The 14,332-nt window shown below is 38.9% G+C and overlaps 1 protein-coding gene across 3 annotated transcripts in view; it reads right to left on the reverse strand.

Annotated features, from left to right (window-relative positions):
* Positions 1 to 14,332, reverse strand: part of PDE5A (phosphodiesterase 5A) — a 132,276-nt gene that overhangs the window by 38,397 nt on the left and 79,547 nt on the right. For all 3 annotated transcript variants that reach the window (XM_006153103.3, XM_027773672.1, XM_027773671.1), the window contains exon 11: positions 10,065 to 10,124. In XM_006153103.3, the coding sequence (XP_006153165.1) occupies positions 10,065 to 10,124 (60 nt within the window). The remainder of the gene's footprint in view (positions 1 to 10,064; positions 10,125 to 14,332) is intronic.

Raw genomic sequence — 14,332 nt, forward strand, 5'->3', positions numbered from 1 at the left:
GGGTGGGTGCTTTCTCCATCTCCCTCTGTCTCTCTGTCTCTCTCTGGCAGTGCACATGCTCTCTGGCAATTAAATAGAACTCACTTGAAGATTCTGATTCAGTAGGTCTGGGATGGGCAGGAAGCTGGTTGTGTTTTTTGGAAAGGACTCCGTTAACTGATATCGTTGGTTTTGATTTTCTAATTATTAAGTCAGAGTAAATACCTATAGTTTCTTCACATGTACCTTGTACTTTTTCATTCAGTGTTTCCTTTGAACATCCTGCTTCTCTTGCAAAGCACCCATTTTCTTTAATTAATGAATCCCTTAAGGTACAATGCTACCTGGGGAAAACGTGTTTAATTACATTAAATTTACTATCAGTTAATTTCATGTTATCTTTCTGTCTCCTAAACAATACTGGGGTCTACCAGGCTAGATTTCATTCACTTTCATATCTGTTCTGACTACTGATAGATGACTTTAATATCTACTATATGAATATTTATTAAATGAATGGGAGGTAATAAAATCTCACTCTCTTTTATTAGTTGAGTCATTAAGTTCTGTTTTCAAGGTTCTAAAGAATCCTAGGAGGATGAGGTCCATTAGCCCAAGTAAGAAACCTAGTAGACCTTTCACATGTATTCTGTTTTATTTGGTATTGAACATTAATAAAAGTTATACTGTTTAAAAATTTAAAAATTAGAAAAACTTTTAAATTTTTATTTATTTCTCCCATGAGAAAGATAGACAGGGTGGAGAGACAGAGAGAGAAGAAAGAGAAAGACAAACACCTTCAACAGGGTCTTCATACCACGATCCACCCCCAGTCTTACCCAGCCAAGATCATGGGCACAGGGAGACCTCAAAGATGGGATGTTCTCATGTGGCTTCTGCCTCCTATAAAACTGTGTTGTTGCTGTGCCAGCATGGCTAGCCCAAAATATTTAGGATAATTTAATTTAAAAAGAAAGAAAAAGGAGAAAGGGTTTCTTATGAAAAATCAGCCTGTACTGAGCTTTAGTTCCCACAAGCCAACTGTCCAAAGCCAAGGGGCCTTGGCTCCTTCAGACAGACCAGGGCCCTCAGACTCAGACTTCCTGCTGGGCCTCTGTGGATGTCAGAAACCTCAGGAACCCTCACATCCCCACACTAAGCCATTTACATTGTCAGCACTTTGTTAACAGCTTTAGCCAGATCAGGTTGAGATTAATCTGATATAAAAGAAGTGTTTACTTGGTTTGGGGCAGAAGAAAGAAAACTTAGAAAATCTGAACCAGGTTTCTAAACTGCTTAGGTTTCCAACGAGTATGTGAGCTGTCCCTACTCTGCTTTATCTCCATCTGTTACGAAGTAAAAAGGTCAAAGTGGTAAAATCTCATACCCCAATCTAAAGCTGAAGATGTCAACGCACATTTGAGGGTACTTGCACTTTAAAGTGCCTACCCGGGACTTTGGGTTTCACTTACGTACACTGAACTTGTTCAAACTTTTAACAAGGGGCTAGTGGGTGGCGTGGTGGTTAAGGCATTGGACTTCTACATAGTTGACTGCAGTTCCAGTCCCAGACCTGGTAGTTTGAAAATCAGGCTGGGGGCATGTGTGTGTGTGTACGCGTGTGCCAAAAATCCCAGGAGGAGAATGGACTGCATCTTCGCCATTCCCCTTGGGAGGTGATTTCTCACTTTCCCTCTCTTGGTTTCTTTCTCTCTGGCAAGCGCACACACCCTATGGCAAAAAGAAAAAAGAAAAGAAAGCTTTCAAAAAACGTCACCCTCTTCACTCAACTAAGAATTGTTTCCCAAGACCCAAATTCCTAAGAAAATATGCCTTCTGTTAAGTCAGTTCCACAGCTATTGTGTGGGCTGAAATAAAGGAAGAGAGGAGGGTTTAAAATGTTTAGATAAAGGCCCTTGCTGTTTACACCGCTGTCCAAAGTCAGAGCGGGAGCAGAGGCCCTAGTGACTCGTCAGGGAAGTGTGGAGGTGGGAATAAGCCCACCTTTTAACTCAAAGCAGATGACAGCTGCTTTCCTAAATCTATGGAACTCGACTAGGGAACAGATGTTTCTTCCTTAGGGCATCATTATTCTTCCAGGAGGAAGTTTTCCTTCTTTCTTTCCTTCCACAAAGGATATTCTAAAAGCCAACAGGGCTTGTGGTCGTCTCCACCAAACACTATACACTGCCTTTCCCGATCTTCCTGTACTGAGAGAAAGAATCTTTTCTTTTGCTTGTTTGGTCATGCCACGCCACAGTTCGAACTTTCTGAGCTGACCCAGTGAGGACATGGTAATATTTTCCATAACAGTCCTGCAGTCAGTGATACAGAGGTTCAGAATTCGCGGGATCCAGTTCTAACAACTCATGGGAAAGTCAGAAGTCATTAAAGTCCTGTGATTCGTTTCTCTGACCATCACAAGAGAATTCAACTTTCTGTTTGCTTTGAAAAAACTTGAGCTAAAAGGTGATTTTAAGCAAAACACATTAGTACCTATAATTCTCACTTAACATTTTATAAAACAAAAAATTCAATGTTTCACTAATAGCAGAGAATAATGTTTGGGGAAACTCTGTCTCTCTCAAGGAAGCACATATACCATCTGGCAAAATTAAAGGAAAGAAAAAGAGAGAGAAAGAGACTGGAATTGCACATCCACTATTTTTTTTTAAAGAATTATTTATTTAATTCCATTTGTTATTGTTATTTTTTAATTTTATCAGAGAGAGAGAGAGAAAGGGAAAGCGAGAAAGCAAGCCACCAGGTCCAGGACTTGAACCAGGGTTGGCCATGTGGGAATCCAGCGCCCCTATCCACCATACCACCTGCTGGCCCAACATCCACTATTTTTTAGTCAAAGAGAATCCTGAGCCTTATCAATACCTTACTTAAGACAAATGATGGCCCTTCTTTTGTTCAACTATTTCTCATTGGAAAGCCATTCACACAACACAAGGGACACTTGTGTTCCTCCTATACAGGTGAACAGGGTGTCTTTTTGTTACTCAATAGAGAAATGAGACTTTATAGGAAATATTGGTTTGTCAGGAAAGTCACGACACAATTTTGTGTAGAAAATACAGAAAAAAAAAATCATGACTTTTCCAACAAGTTAATAATCTATTGATAAAATATATGGTCTCCTTGAAGCCCATAAAGTATGTATATATATTCATGGCAAATAATACACTTTGGTAAAATGAATTTTATTAAAAAAACAATTTGCCTGTATACTTGCCAGAAGGAGTGAGACAAAGAGAGGGAGACAGCAAGGAAATACTTCCCATGGGGAATGAGCATGCCACGATATTTTCTCCTCCATCTCTCCCCCCTTTTGGGATTTTTGAGCACACACACATACCTGGAGTGTTTCTCAAGCCACCAGGTTCAGGACTCGAACTGTACCATGTGCAATCCAGCTGCCACCACATGTCACCAGCTGGCCCTAATGATCATTTTAAAATTATTGAGTTTCTTATTTTTTGCGAGTGCCTCATGAAAAAGGTTTATATTTAGCCCGTGGCAAATCTCTCGTAACCTCGGCAGAAAATAAAGACATGGTGTGGCCACATGGCTGCACAATTTGCGCAACTGTGCAGTCTTTGTAATATAAAAAGGTGATATTGCCACCAAAGGCATTCTGCCTGCCTTAGGCCTAAAGCATCACATTCAAGAGCCAAAATAAAAATTATGAAAACTGCAAATAACTCCTAAGAGCCAACTGGTAAGAAAAAGCTCCTTTTCCAGAAAGTTACTTATTTTAAAAAGTCTGAAAAGAAGGGGCAGCTCCTGAACTGGGTCTTCCATAAAATGTCAAATTCTTCCAATTAACTCCAGTGTTTTATAAAGGCATTTGGTTACATTTCTCCTTGGTATTTATTTGGCATAAATGTTAAAAGGAAAAGAGATTTCAATCTCAATCATGTATTGTTTTTCACAAAATTATTTTTTAAAATAACATCTATGTGAGATATTTGATGGGTTGTATGGGCGGCTGCAAGCAGAGGTCTGCCAGGTATTCTAAGTTCTGTATCTGCCTGAATCATGCCCTACCTCAATGGACACTTTTTTATGAAGAGCAATTGAGTTCTAGGTCTCTGAGTAAAGTTACTTTGACAGCCGTCACACTTTACAGAAGGCTACTGCCTCTCTTCCCCACTTTTAGCATGCACAGAATTTTTATTTATTTATTTAATTTTTGGCTATAAGGTGTGTGCACTCATCAGAAAGAGACAGAGAGAAAGTGAAATCCCCCTACCCCCAGGGGAGATGGTCACGCCAAGATCCCTTCTCCTCCATTCTCCTCTAGGGACTTTTGGGCACACACATGCATACATGTACCTGGCATGTTTTTCAAGCCACCAAATTTGGGATTTGAACCACACAGTCGGCCATGTGGGAGCCAGCTGCTTTAATCTTCATGCCACCTGCTGGCCCCAGTAAATGTATTTTTAAAGATGAAACCATATAATTAGTTTAAATAGCTGTTAGAATTTGTTTTTCTCCAAGAGGAATCCAAATATAGTTAAGAGAGAAACCTCATTGGGAGGGAAATTAACATAAAACTCATTACATAGATCCAATAGGACTGGACTAATATGTTTTTCTTGAATATCAATATCCACATATTGTATGACTTTTCCTTTCTTCTAACATTATAGATTCCTTTACATTTCAATAGGGAAGGAGCATAGACTATAAAAATCTTGAATAACGAACTTACGGATTTTCAAAAATCATACAAAGAAGGCATGTGATAATGTCAAAATTCTGAGAAAATATGCAGACATTAATAAGCAAAGGTTCATTGTAAATTTATGACTGCAATTGAGACTAATATATACAAATCTGGTTAACAGTTTTGATTGCCTAGTTCCGTATATAAAAACTGTCTGAAAACTATTGTTAGGACGATAAGCAGTAGTTAGTACATAAGAAGTTCAAGAAAGGTGCCTTCATACTTCAGAGTTAAGATTACCATTGGGGCAGGGCTGGCAGGTGGTGTGGTGGTTAAGGGAGCTGGATTCCTACTGGCCGACTACATGGCTGACCATGATTTGAGTCCTAGACCTGGCGGCTTGCTTTCTCACTTTCCTACTCTCTCTCACTTTGTCTCTCTCTGGTCAAATTAAAATAATAAAATAAATAGTTATCATTAAAATAATAAAATAAATAGTTATCATTAAAATAATAAAATAAATAGTTAAAAAAAAAGATTACCATTTGGGTAACCCATTGGAGAAAAAAAAAAAGAAGAAAACAGGAAAGATTAACTGGTCAAATGAAAGCAGAAAGAATCAAATGAAGCATTTAAAACATCTTGCCAGAGTGAAAAACATGGAGCCCAGTCTATGCTATTTCCTTCTGTAGAGATAATGTACCAATTGATGGTACTTAGAAAGATTGTTTCCGAGAATTTCCAGTGTTGTAGAGGAAGTAAGGCACCCCGAACGCTGAATACCAAAGTTCAGTGACGTCTTTAACAAGATCACAGCACCAAATCTTTGTTATCTGCTCACATTTTTTCCCCATGTATCATTTAGCCACTCTAATAGGTTTTCCTAAAAGTGAAGGAAACTGGTGATCATCGTGACATGAGAATCCATCTGTTTCCTAACCCTGACTTGGACAGCAGGGCCTGAGGTCAAGTCCCTTCTTGCTGTTACTTGTAGTAATCATGCTCAGGCCTCATCAGCACTGGGTCCATGGAAGGTTCTAGCTCTGAAAGGTTAAGGTTAAGAGGTGACGAATTCTGTCACTGACTGCCTAAGCAGTCAGCTTTCCCCCCACCCCTTGCTATTTTGGTCCAGAAATCCTTCAGGATCACAAAAGCTCTCCATTTCTGTGATTAAAAAAAAGTGCTTTTGGGACCAGCAGATGGTGTAGTGGTTAAGTTGTTGGACTCCCACATGACCAATGGCTGTTCAAGTCCCAGGCAGGGTGGCTTGAAAATCACACTGGGCATGTGTGCATGTGTTTCCAAGATCCCAGAACGAGAATGGAGGAGGAGGAGGGATTGCAGTGAGGCCATACTCCCTGGGGGAAATTCTAGCTTTCCATCTCACTGTCTCTGCCTTTCTCTCTGTCTCTCTCTCTCTCTCCCTAGCAGCAAGTTTTGTAAGAGAAAACCTTTTACAAAATTGTAAAAGAAAGTACACTAAAAACTAAAATAGGGCTATACAAATAGAACTGAACCAGCACTGACTCCATGACAAAATTGAGAAGCTTATCTATTCTAATATATATTTTTTACTGCTCTTCTAGTAAGGCAGGAAGGCAGAAAAGTCAATCACTTGAATATTCACTTTCTGCTTATTTAGATAACAAACTTGTATTGGATTCTGATATCTAAATTAATTTTCTAATAATCATAACCAGGTAAGCCGGGTTTCTTTTATTATCTCAACCGCTTGTTGACTAAGGATCATTAAAAGGTTTATAGCAAAATGCTTAACTAAAGGATCTATTTCTCCTATACCACATTTTAGGCCAAGAAAAGGTTAGAATAAAAAACTCAAGGAAAGCAAGAGGGAAAGAAAGAATGCTGAATGTCCTATCAACTAATTACTGTGCCATAATTACAGAACTTTTTGGACACTGGCATAATTATCTAGTATGTTTAAGTATGTTTTTTAACTTATTTAAGAATAAATTTAAAATATAAGAGTTAAGAAAACATTTGACAGCTTTCCAGTTTATTTTAGGTTTTAAAAATTGAGGAAAACCATGAGATAGACACATGACAAACACAGCAATTTTGGTAATTGCCAGATGATACAGACACCTGTGTAGCTGGAGCTGTAAAGGAATTTTTGCTCCGTTGATGGAAAACTTGCACTGAAATCACTTGCTGAATTTCAACCCATTTAAATGAAGTACTTGACCTAGAAGCTACAGAGCCCTAAATTTCTCAATGCAGCTGGCAGAAATCTATTTTCCAAATAGAACAACAGATGGTTTTGAACAATACTGCAAAATAGCAATTTTCAGTTATTCCGAAGTGTTTTTCCTCTTGCTAAAATTGTAAACATACTTGAGAAAATAATCTTCAGATTTTTCTAAAAGGCTGTACTATTATTGAAGAGAAAAACAAAGTTTAGTACCCTAGTGATTTTTTTTAGCATTCTTGTTAGAAATTACTCTATTTGCTAGTTTTTTATTTATCTAAGACAACACATGGCAGACTGTAATCATGCCTTCATTTGAGAACTAAGTGTATACCCTTTCATTGTTTGCAAGCATTTCAAAAGGCACCTTCCCATGATCATTTCCAACTCACAGCACAAATTTACTTGAAAACTGCATCATTTTAAAATGGATAGACGAACGGGCCAATTAAACCTGAAGGGAATAATACTTTAAACCTATCAACCTTTGTGATTGAGAAACTGCTCCTTACCTCAACTACTATCATGAACACACAAAATAAATACAGCCAATTCCACGAGACTAGCCTCAAAACAAGAGCTTTTTAACCTTTCAGATACAACCATCTGAAGCACTTCAAACTGTTCTTGACAAACGACTTTGTTTCCACTTGTTGATTCAACCGAGTGTCTACCCGTCTTCACTCCACTTCCTTCCAAGTGAGCGTTGTTTCAATGCTGGGACATGGAGCATGGGCTCTGGGTCCAGGCTGCCTGGATGTAGTACTGGCACCATTCCTTCTGACCTACGAGGTCTTGAGAAGGACAATCTAAATGCTTTAAACCTCTGGTTATCTTTTATAAAATGCTAATAATACTGATCCTAAAAAACTTAAACCAAGCCAGGTAAACAGAAAGTGTTATTAGCTCTATGCTCTTGTGTTAGCAAAAGAACTCTCTGTCCCAATTGTAGGCTACTTCCAAGTCTCTATGTCTTCATTTTTCAACTGGTCTCACAGTCAACCCTGCTCCTCCCCCTACTCTTGGTTAAGAACATTTTGTTTCTCCTATGTGAGCAACTCCTGCTCACAAACTCAAACAAAACAAACAAAAAATTCCACAGGATTCAGCCAATGCCTTTCTTAGCTACTTTCCCTCTTCCTTTCTCTTTTACATAAAACACAATAAAAAAATTACCTATATGCACTTCCTCCATTTTCTCACCATCTACTTTCACCTTTTATAATTTCATTCCCCTGAAAATCTTTCTCAAAAAGCACCTCATCACTGAATCCAGCAGCTTCTTCTGAGTCCTTGTGCTTCTCAACCTTCCTGCAAGAACTCATGGGGTCTCCTTCCTTTGTGAAGCTCTTTTCTTCTGCCTTCTGAGCCACTGCACTACCCTAAGCCTGCCTCTCTAACTACCACTTTCCTAGTTTCTTCACTGGTTTTCTTTCCTGCTCCTTTCATCTAAACCTGTATTCATGAGAGTTCTGTCTTTCACATACCTCTACACTCTCTCCCAAATGATCCCCTTCTAGGATTTCATGACCACAGGATGTTAACTAACACATCTTCGCCTCTAGTTCAGGCCACCCCTCCCTCATCATAGTACTCTTGCCTTTCCATCCACCTCCCCACCCCGTCTACTATAGGGTGTGTGCACTCATCAGAGAGAGACAGAAATGACCTACCCTAAGGGGGGATGGTCATGCCACCATGCCATAATCCCTTCTCCTCCATTCTTTTGGGATATTGGGCATGCATCCACATGTGCCTGGAGTGTTTCTCAAGCTGCTGACTCAAACCATGGCAGTTGGCCATGTGAGATCCAGCTGTCTTAACCACTACACCACCAGCTGAAACACTCCTGCCTTTTCTGACTGTTAGAGATGACCACTTGATTGGTCCACCAGCATCTCAAACTTGTTTTGTCGTAAATCAAATCCACTTGTTTTCCTTCTTACTTCCACTTTTGTTGACTCCTCATTGTCTGAATCACATAGGTCAAAACATTGGAATCATGTTTGATGTCCCTCTTCCTAACAGCCCATAACAGACAACACCGTGTTATGTGCATGGGCTCTTAAAGTGAGTTGGGAGTTAGTATCCTGACCTCCCTACTTCATAGCAGTGTGCTCCATCAGCACTTTGGCTTCTCCAGGCATCAGTGTGGCCTTTGCAACACAGTTGTGCAGTTTATATAATAAATGGATGTTAGGGAATAAAAAGTTGAGCACATTGGCAAACCATGATGGTTACAATGAAACAGAACCTCAACGATCTGTTCACCCTTTTTCCATTCCTTACATGATTCTCGTGACATCTCACATAGACCTTATCTATGTCATCTCAAATAAGTTTAAATTTAGAAGGCCAGCCTTGGTCACAAATACATAAATGCCTCAAGTTTTCATAAATTACTGACCAGCCCCATAGGGCAGTGGTTAAGCACCGTTTGCCTCCCACTCACTGCTGTACTTCTCCCTACCTGGGAGCTGGATTCCACATGGTTGGCCATGATTTGATCCAGGGCCCTGGCTGCTTAAGAAATACACCAGATCTCTCTCTCTCTCTCTCTCTCTCTCTCTGTGTGTGTGTGTGCTCCTAGGATCCTGACAAGATGGAGAGGTGCAGGAGAAAAGATTGTGGTGTGATCCTGACTATTGGGAGGCTCTCCTGTATTTAGATATCAATGTGTTTTTCTCTTATATTAATTAACAATGTAATGAGAATTTGGGAAGTGACCTTATTTGAACCCAATTTCAATCAGCACTCCATAAGCCATATGATATGGTCAGAAATTAAAAGCACTCTCAATTTAGAGAATGCAGAGCAGGTGTAACAGCAAAGAACTAGCCACACAACCACCATGTAGTTATCTGTCCCCATTTCCCCCAGAAACTTAAACCTAAACTAATTTTGGACTAAGAAATAAGTAAAGATTACAGTAATTACTGGGGTAAAAAATCAGAATCATGTAATGCATTACAAAATCAACATGAACTACTTCCTTTTGCTTTACATTATCAGACTTTATATCCCTGTAAGAAAACAGGGTCGATTAGTACTTTTATGAGTGTATCTAAATATTTACCAAACTCGATTAAACATCTAGGGGACCTGTGCTAGTAGCAGCAGGTATCCAGAGAAAAGTCTATTTATGTATAAATTACACGTCTGTAGTTAGTAATTTTTAAAAAGAAAGAGAATTACCGCTAAAGACTGGAGTTCCCTTGTTTCTTCTTCTGCTGCCGAAGCATGATACGACAGGACCTGAAGGGTAAGGAAAGAGGTCCAAGTTACATAGGAGAGGGCTATCAAGTGTAGACTGGAATTTCTCACTTTTCAAGCTGCTAAAACTTCTTGGAGAGAGACTCAGACTCCCAGAATGTCAAATCTTATTTGCAGCTTTCTTTCAACAGAGTGAAAATCCCAGATTTAGATTCCACTGCTTATTTCAGAAAGCAAAGTTCTACTCCCTATGCCCAAAGAAAACTGTTGTAACTTTCCTTCTGACATTGTTGATATAACAGACAAATTATTTATAAGCCACCCTAGAAATAATTATTGGCTCAAACTTGGTATACATTTATTTTGAATTTTCTTTATAAATATGGACTTTATTTTTGTCTGTGTACAGAATTAGGGGGGAAAAGGCTCTGCATCAACTGACATTTGATTGTCGGTATTTGGAATAAAAGCAGTTTTGAAGTGGCTCTCAGATGAGGCCTGTAATCATGGTAGAATTCACACAGAAATAGTGTGTGGCTGATATATCATACAGATTTAGAGATCCCTTTACACAATTCAAGAGCTGAAGAGAGAGTAGGACTGGCCTAGAAAGCCAACCACTAAAACCTGAGGACACCGAGGCTCAGGGATTCTCATGACTTGGCTGGAAGCTCACAGCTAATGAGGACATGAGAGCCTTCGACACAGCTTTCAATCCCTAATCCTACCCTACTTCCCATTACCCAGTACCTTTGTGCAGTTCAAAATCAGGCTCACCGTCTTACTAACTTGACAGGGAAATTACAATGTTCATTTTCAAAAGTGGTAAACTCTAAATAATGGGATAATACTTTAGACATTCTTTTCTACCAAGGGAGTAATTGCATTTGAAATGTTAATCATATTAAAAACAAAACAAAAACAAAAAAACTAAAGCTCATTTTTGACAAACAAACAACCCCAACAGTTTTTATTTATTTATTTTTTTTGGAGAGGTTTTTGCTATAGGGTGTGTGTGTTCACCAGAAAGACAGAGAGAGACAGAGAGACAGTGAGAAATCACCCCCCCCCCGGGGGGGGGGAGCGCCAACCCTCAATTCATTATCCTTTCTCATTCCTTCTCCTTTCTCCTCTTGGGATCATGGGCACGCATGCACATGCACCCGGCATGAGTTTAAGCCACCGGGTCCAGGACTTGAACTGTGGTCAACTATATGGGAATCCAGCGACATAGCCATTATGCTAGCTGCTGGTACCTACAGTTCTGAAGTTATTTCTGTAAAGGTAACCCATTTTTAGGCTTTAATTAAGGAGCCACGTCATTCAGCAGTCCAAATTAGTTTTCTTTTTAAACCAGTCTTTAAAATTTTAAGCAATTTAAAGTCTTAAATCCAAATAGTAAAATAAATGTCTAGTGTCTTGTAATTCTGAATGTTTCTAAACTCTACTACACCAAATCTGTCTTAGCATTTGAACCATTAATCACCAGGAAACTGCCAGAAACTCAGAGCTACTATTCCACCCGTGTTAAATTGATGAGTCCTGGCTGTTAACCTGTTGATGCTGATATTACAGAGAGAGTTTGCTAATAAAAACTAGAACTGTGACTATGAACTAGTCAAATACTAGTAAGTACAAAGCAACATAGATAAATGAATAAAGAAATAATGGAACACATTCTAAGTTAAAAAATTAATTTCACCACGTACTACAGATGCAAATAGTAGTACCTTATATTCATAGAGTATAAAGATTATTTTATCAATACATTTAAGAATTAGAATACAAGGGAAAAGAGGGGCCAGGAGTTGGCATGGTATTTTACATCCCTAGACTCCCACAAGGCAGAACATGGCTTGAGTCCCAGACTGATGGCTTCAAAATTAAGCCGGGCACTTGTGTGTGTGTATGCCCAAAACCCCAAGAGGAGAATGGAGGAGCAAGGATTGTGGCACAGCATTCCCCCTGGGATGAGGGGTGATTTCTCACTTTCCTTCTCACTGTCTGCCTCTGTCTATCTTTGGAGAGTGCCCATATGCTATGGCAAAAATCTAAAAAAAAAATACAAAGGAAGCATTTGATAAAGGTTAGCTATTTTTATAGTTATCATTGTTTTATTGTTATTAGAGTGATCATGACTTCCAGGTCAAAATAATTCACTGTCCTAAGAAGACCTGAGGGATTTGCATCCTTGGCTTTTGTCCAATGACCTCATCAGAGAAGGAAATTTAGTTTCAAGATTAGTCCTGTGATCACAGAAATTATTTCATATTATGATCTGAAGTTGAAAACTTTATATTAAGTGAATGCCTAGCTACTCAATATATTGAATATTTAAGGAGGAGAGCTACCGTGTAAAAATAGGATACATTGCAATCAAGAAACTATTTGTAGATTTTGAACAAAATGATATGTTGTCTGGGATTTGCTTCAAAATAATCCAGTGGGAGGGGAAGCGAGTGCGAAGGAGTCAGCGTTGGCACAGATGGGGTGATCCTAGATGGGCTGACAGTTATAGAAGACAGCTGGTGAGTGCATGCGGTGCATTAAGCTATTCACTCTTCTTCTGTATAGATTTGAAATTTTCCATAATAAAAAAAAATTTGTAATTATGCCTGGCTTAGATTCAACTCTTCAAGACAAAACCATGAGAACTAGAAAAAAAAATAGACTAAAAATTACATGCACACATGTACCTATGTGTATTATTGGGTTGTCAGGAAAGTTATGGTGCATTTTAGCACAGAAAAACATAGAAAAATAGGTCATGACTTTCCCGATGACCTAATACATATTTTGGAACCTACATGTACTTATGTGTGTGTGTGTGTGTATATACATATATATATAATATCTGTGTGTATATACATATATATATCTGTGTGTATATGTATATATGTATATATATATATATTTGAAGCTATCTTTGAAATATATATGTGTGTGTATATTTATATGTATGTATGGTACTATCTTTGTTATTAGTAAATCATGATGTATAGTATATATTTTTCTAGCTCTGTAGGTTAGGGATTTATTTACTAGAGACTGGAGAAAATGTCATTATATTCCAAACACTGATTTTCACTGATCTCAACTAGGTTAAGAGTAGGAAGAGGTTCAAACATATAGCCATGACATCTGGACTCTGAAGTCTATTTCCCTAACTTGGTCTATGATGTTAGAAATTTATGTTTTATATGAAGTGAACATTTTCAAGGCAATTAGTGAAACCCATGTTGTAAGGGCCAACCCCACTTGGGTGATGCTGTACTTATAGAGTCACTTGGGGGGAGGAGCTGACAGGTGGCCTGGTGGTTAAGGTGCTGGGCTTTCACATGGCTGAGTAGGGTTCTAGTCCCAGATCTGGTGGCTTGCTTTGTCTCTTTCTCTCGTGCATTCTCTCTCTCTTTCTCTTCCTCTCTCATTAAAAAATAATTATGATGATGATGAATAAAATTAAATAAATCTTAAAAAAAAAAAGGAATCACTTGGGGGACCTCGGCAACAACTCAGATTCTCAGACTCAGTAAAAGGCTCACTGAATCAGAATTTTCAGAAATGAGATCCCTAAATCTGGAAGTTTGAAAGTTTCTGAGATGACTCTGAAGTAGTTGGCCTAGGAGTTTAAGCTATTCCTCCTTTTCAATTTTTTTTTTCTTTCTTCTACTTGTCTTTTGGTTACCTAGTATTTCTGCTTTACAAAATGTCTTTCACAAGTGTTTTCTTGGAGAGATGAAGAGGCACAGGCACTAGGGCAGGCACAGAGTTAGCTATGGTGGCCGCAGACATCCGTGTGGATAGATTGCTCATGTCAAGGATGACTTTCTTTTCTTTTTTTTGAGAGGTTTTTGCTATAGGGTGTGTGCGCTCACCAGAAAGATAGAGAGAGACAGAGACAGAAAACGAGAAATCATCCCCCAGGGGGATGGCCATACCGCAGTCTCTTTTCCTCCATTCTCTTGGGATCTTGGGCAAGCACACACACGTGCCTGGGGTGAGTTTAAGCCACTGGGTCAACTCATGAGAGTCTGAACTGTGGTCGACTACATGAGAGTCCAGCAACATAGCCATTATGCCAACTACTGGTCCCAAGAATGACTTTCTACAGAAAAAGCACAGGACCTAAGGGAGAAATAGCCCGAGTCTTGGTTTGGTTATGCAACCTTTGAGAATTTTCTAAAATATTGCGTATGTTAGTTTTTTTTTTTTTTTTAATTGCCAGAGGGTTTGTGCACTTTTCAGAGCGG

This window comes from Tupaia chinensis, unplaced genomic scaffold (genome assembly GCF_000334495.1).
Source record: "Tupaia chinensis unplaced genomic scaffold, TupChi_1.0 Scaffold000362_1, whole genome shotgun sequence".
In the NCBI taxonomy this organism is placed as follows: domain Eukaryota; kingdom Metazoa; phylum Chordata; class Mammalia; order Scandentia; family Tupaiidae; genus Tupaia; species Tupaia belangeri.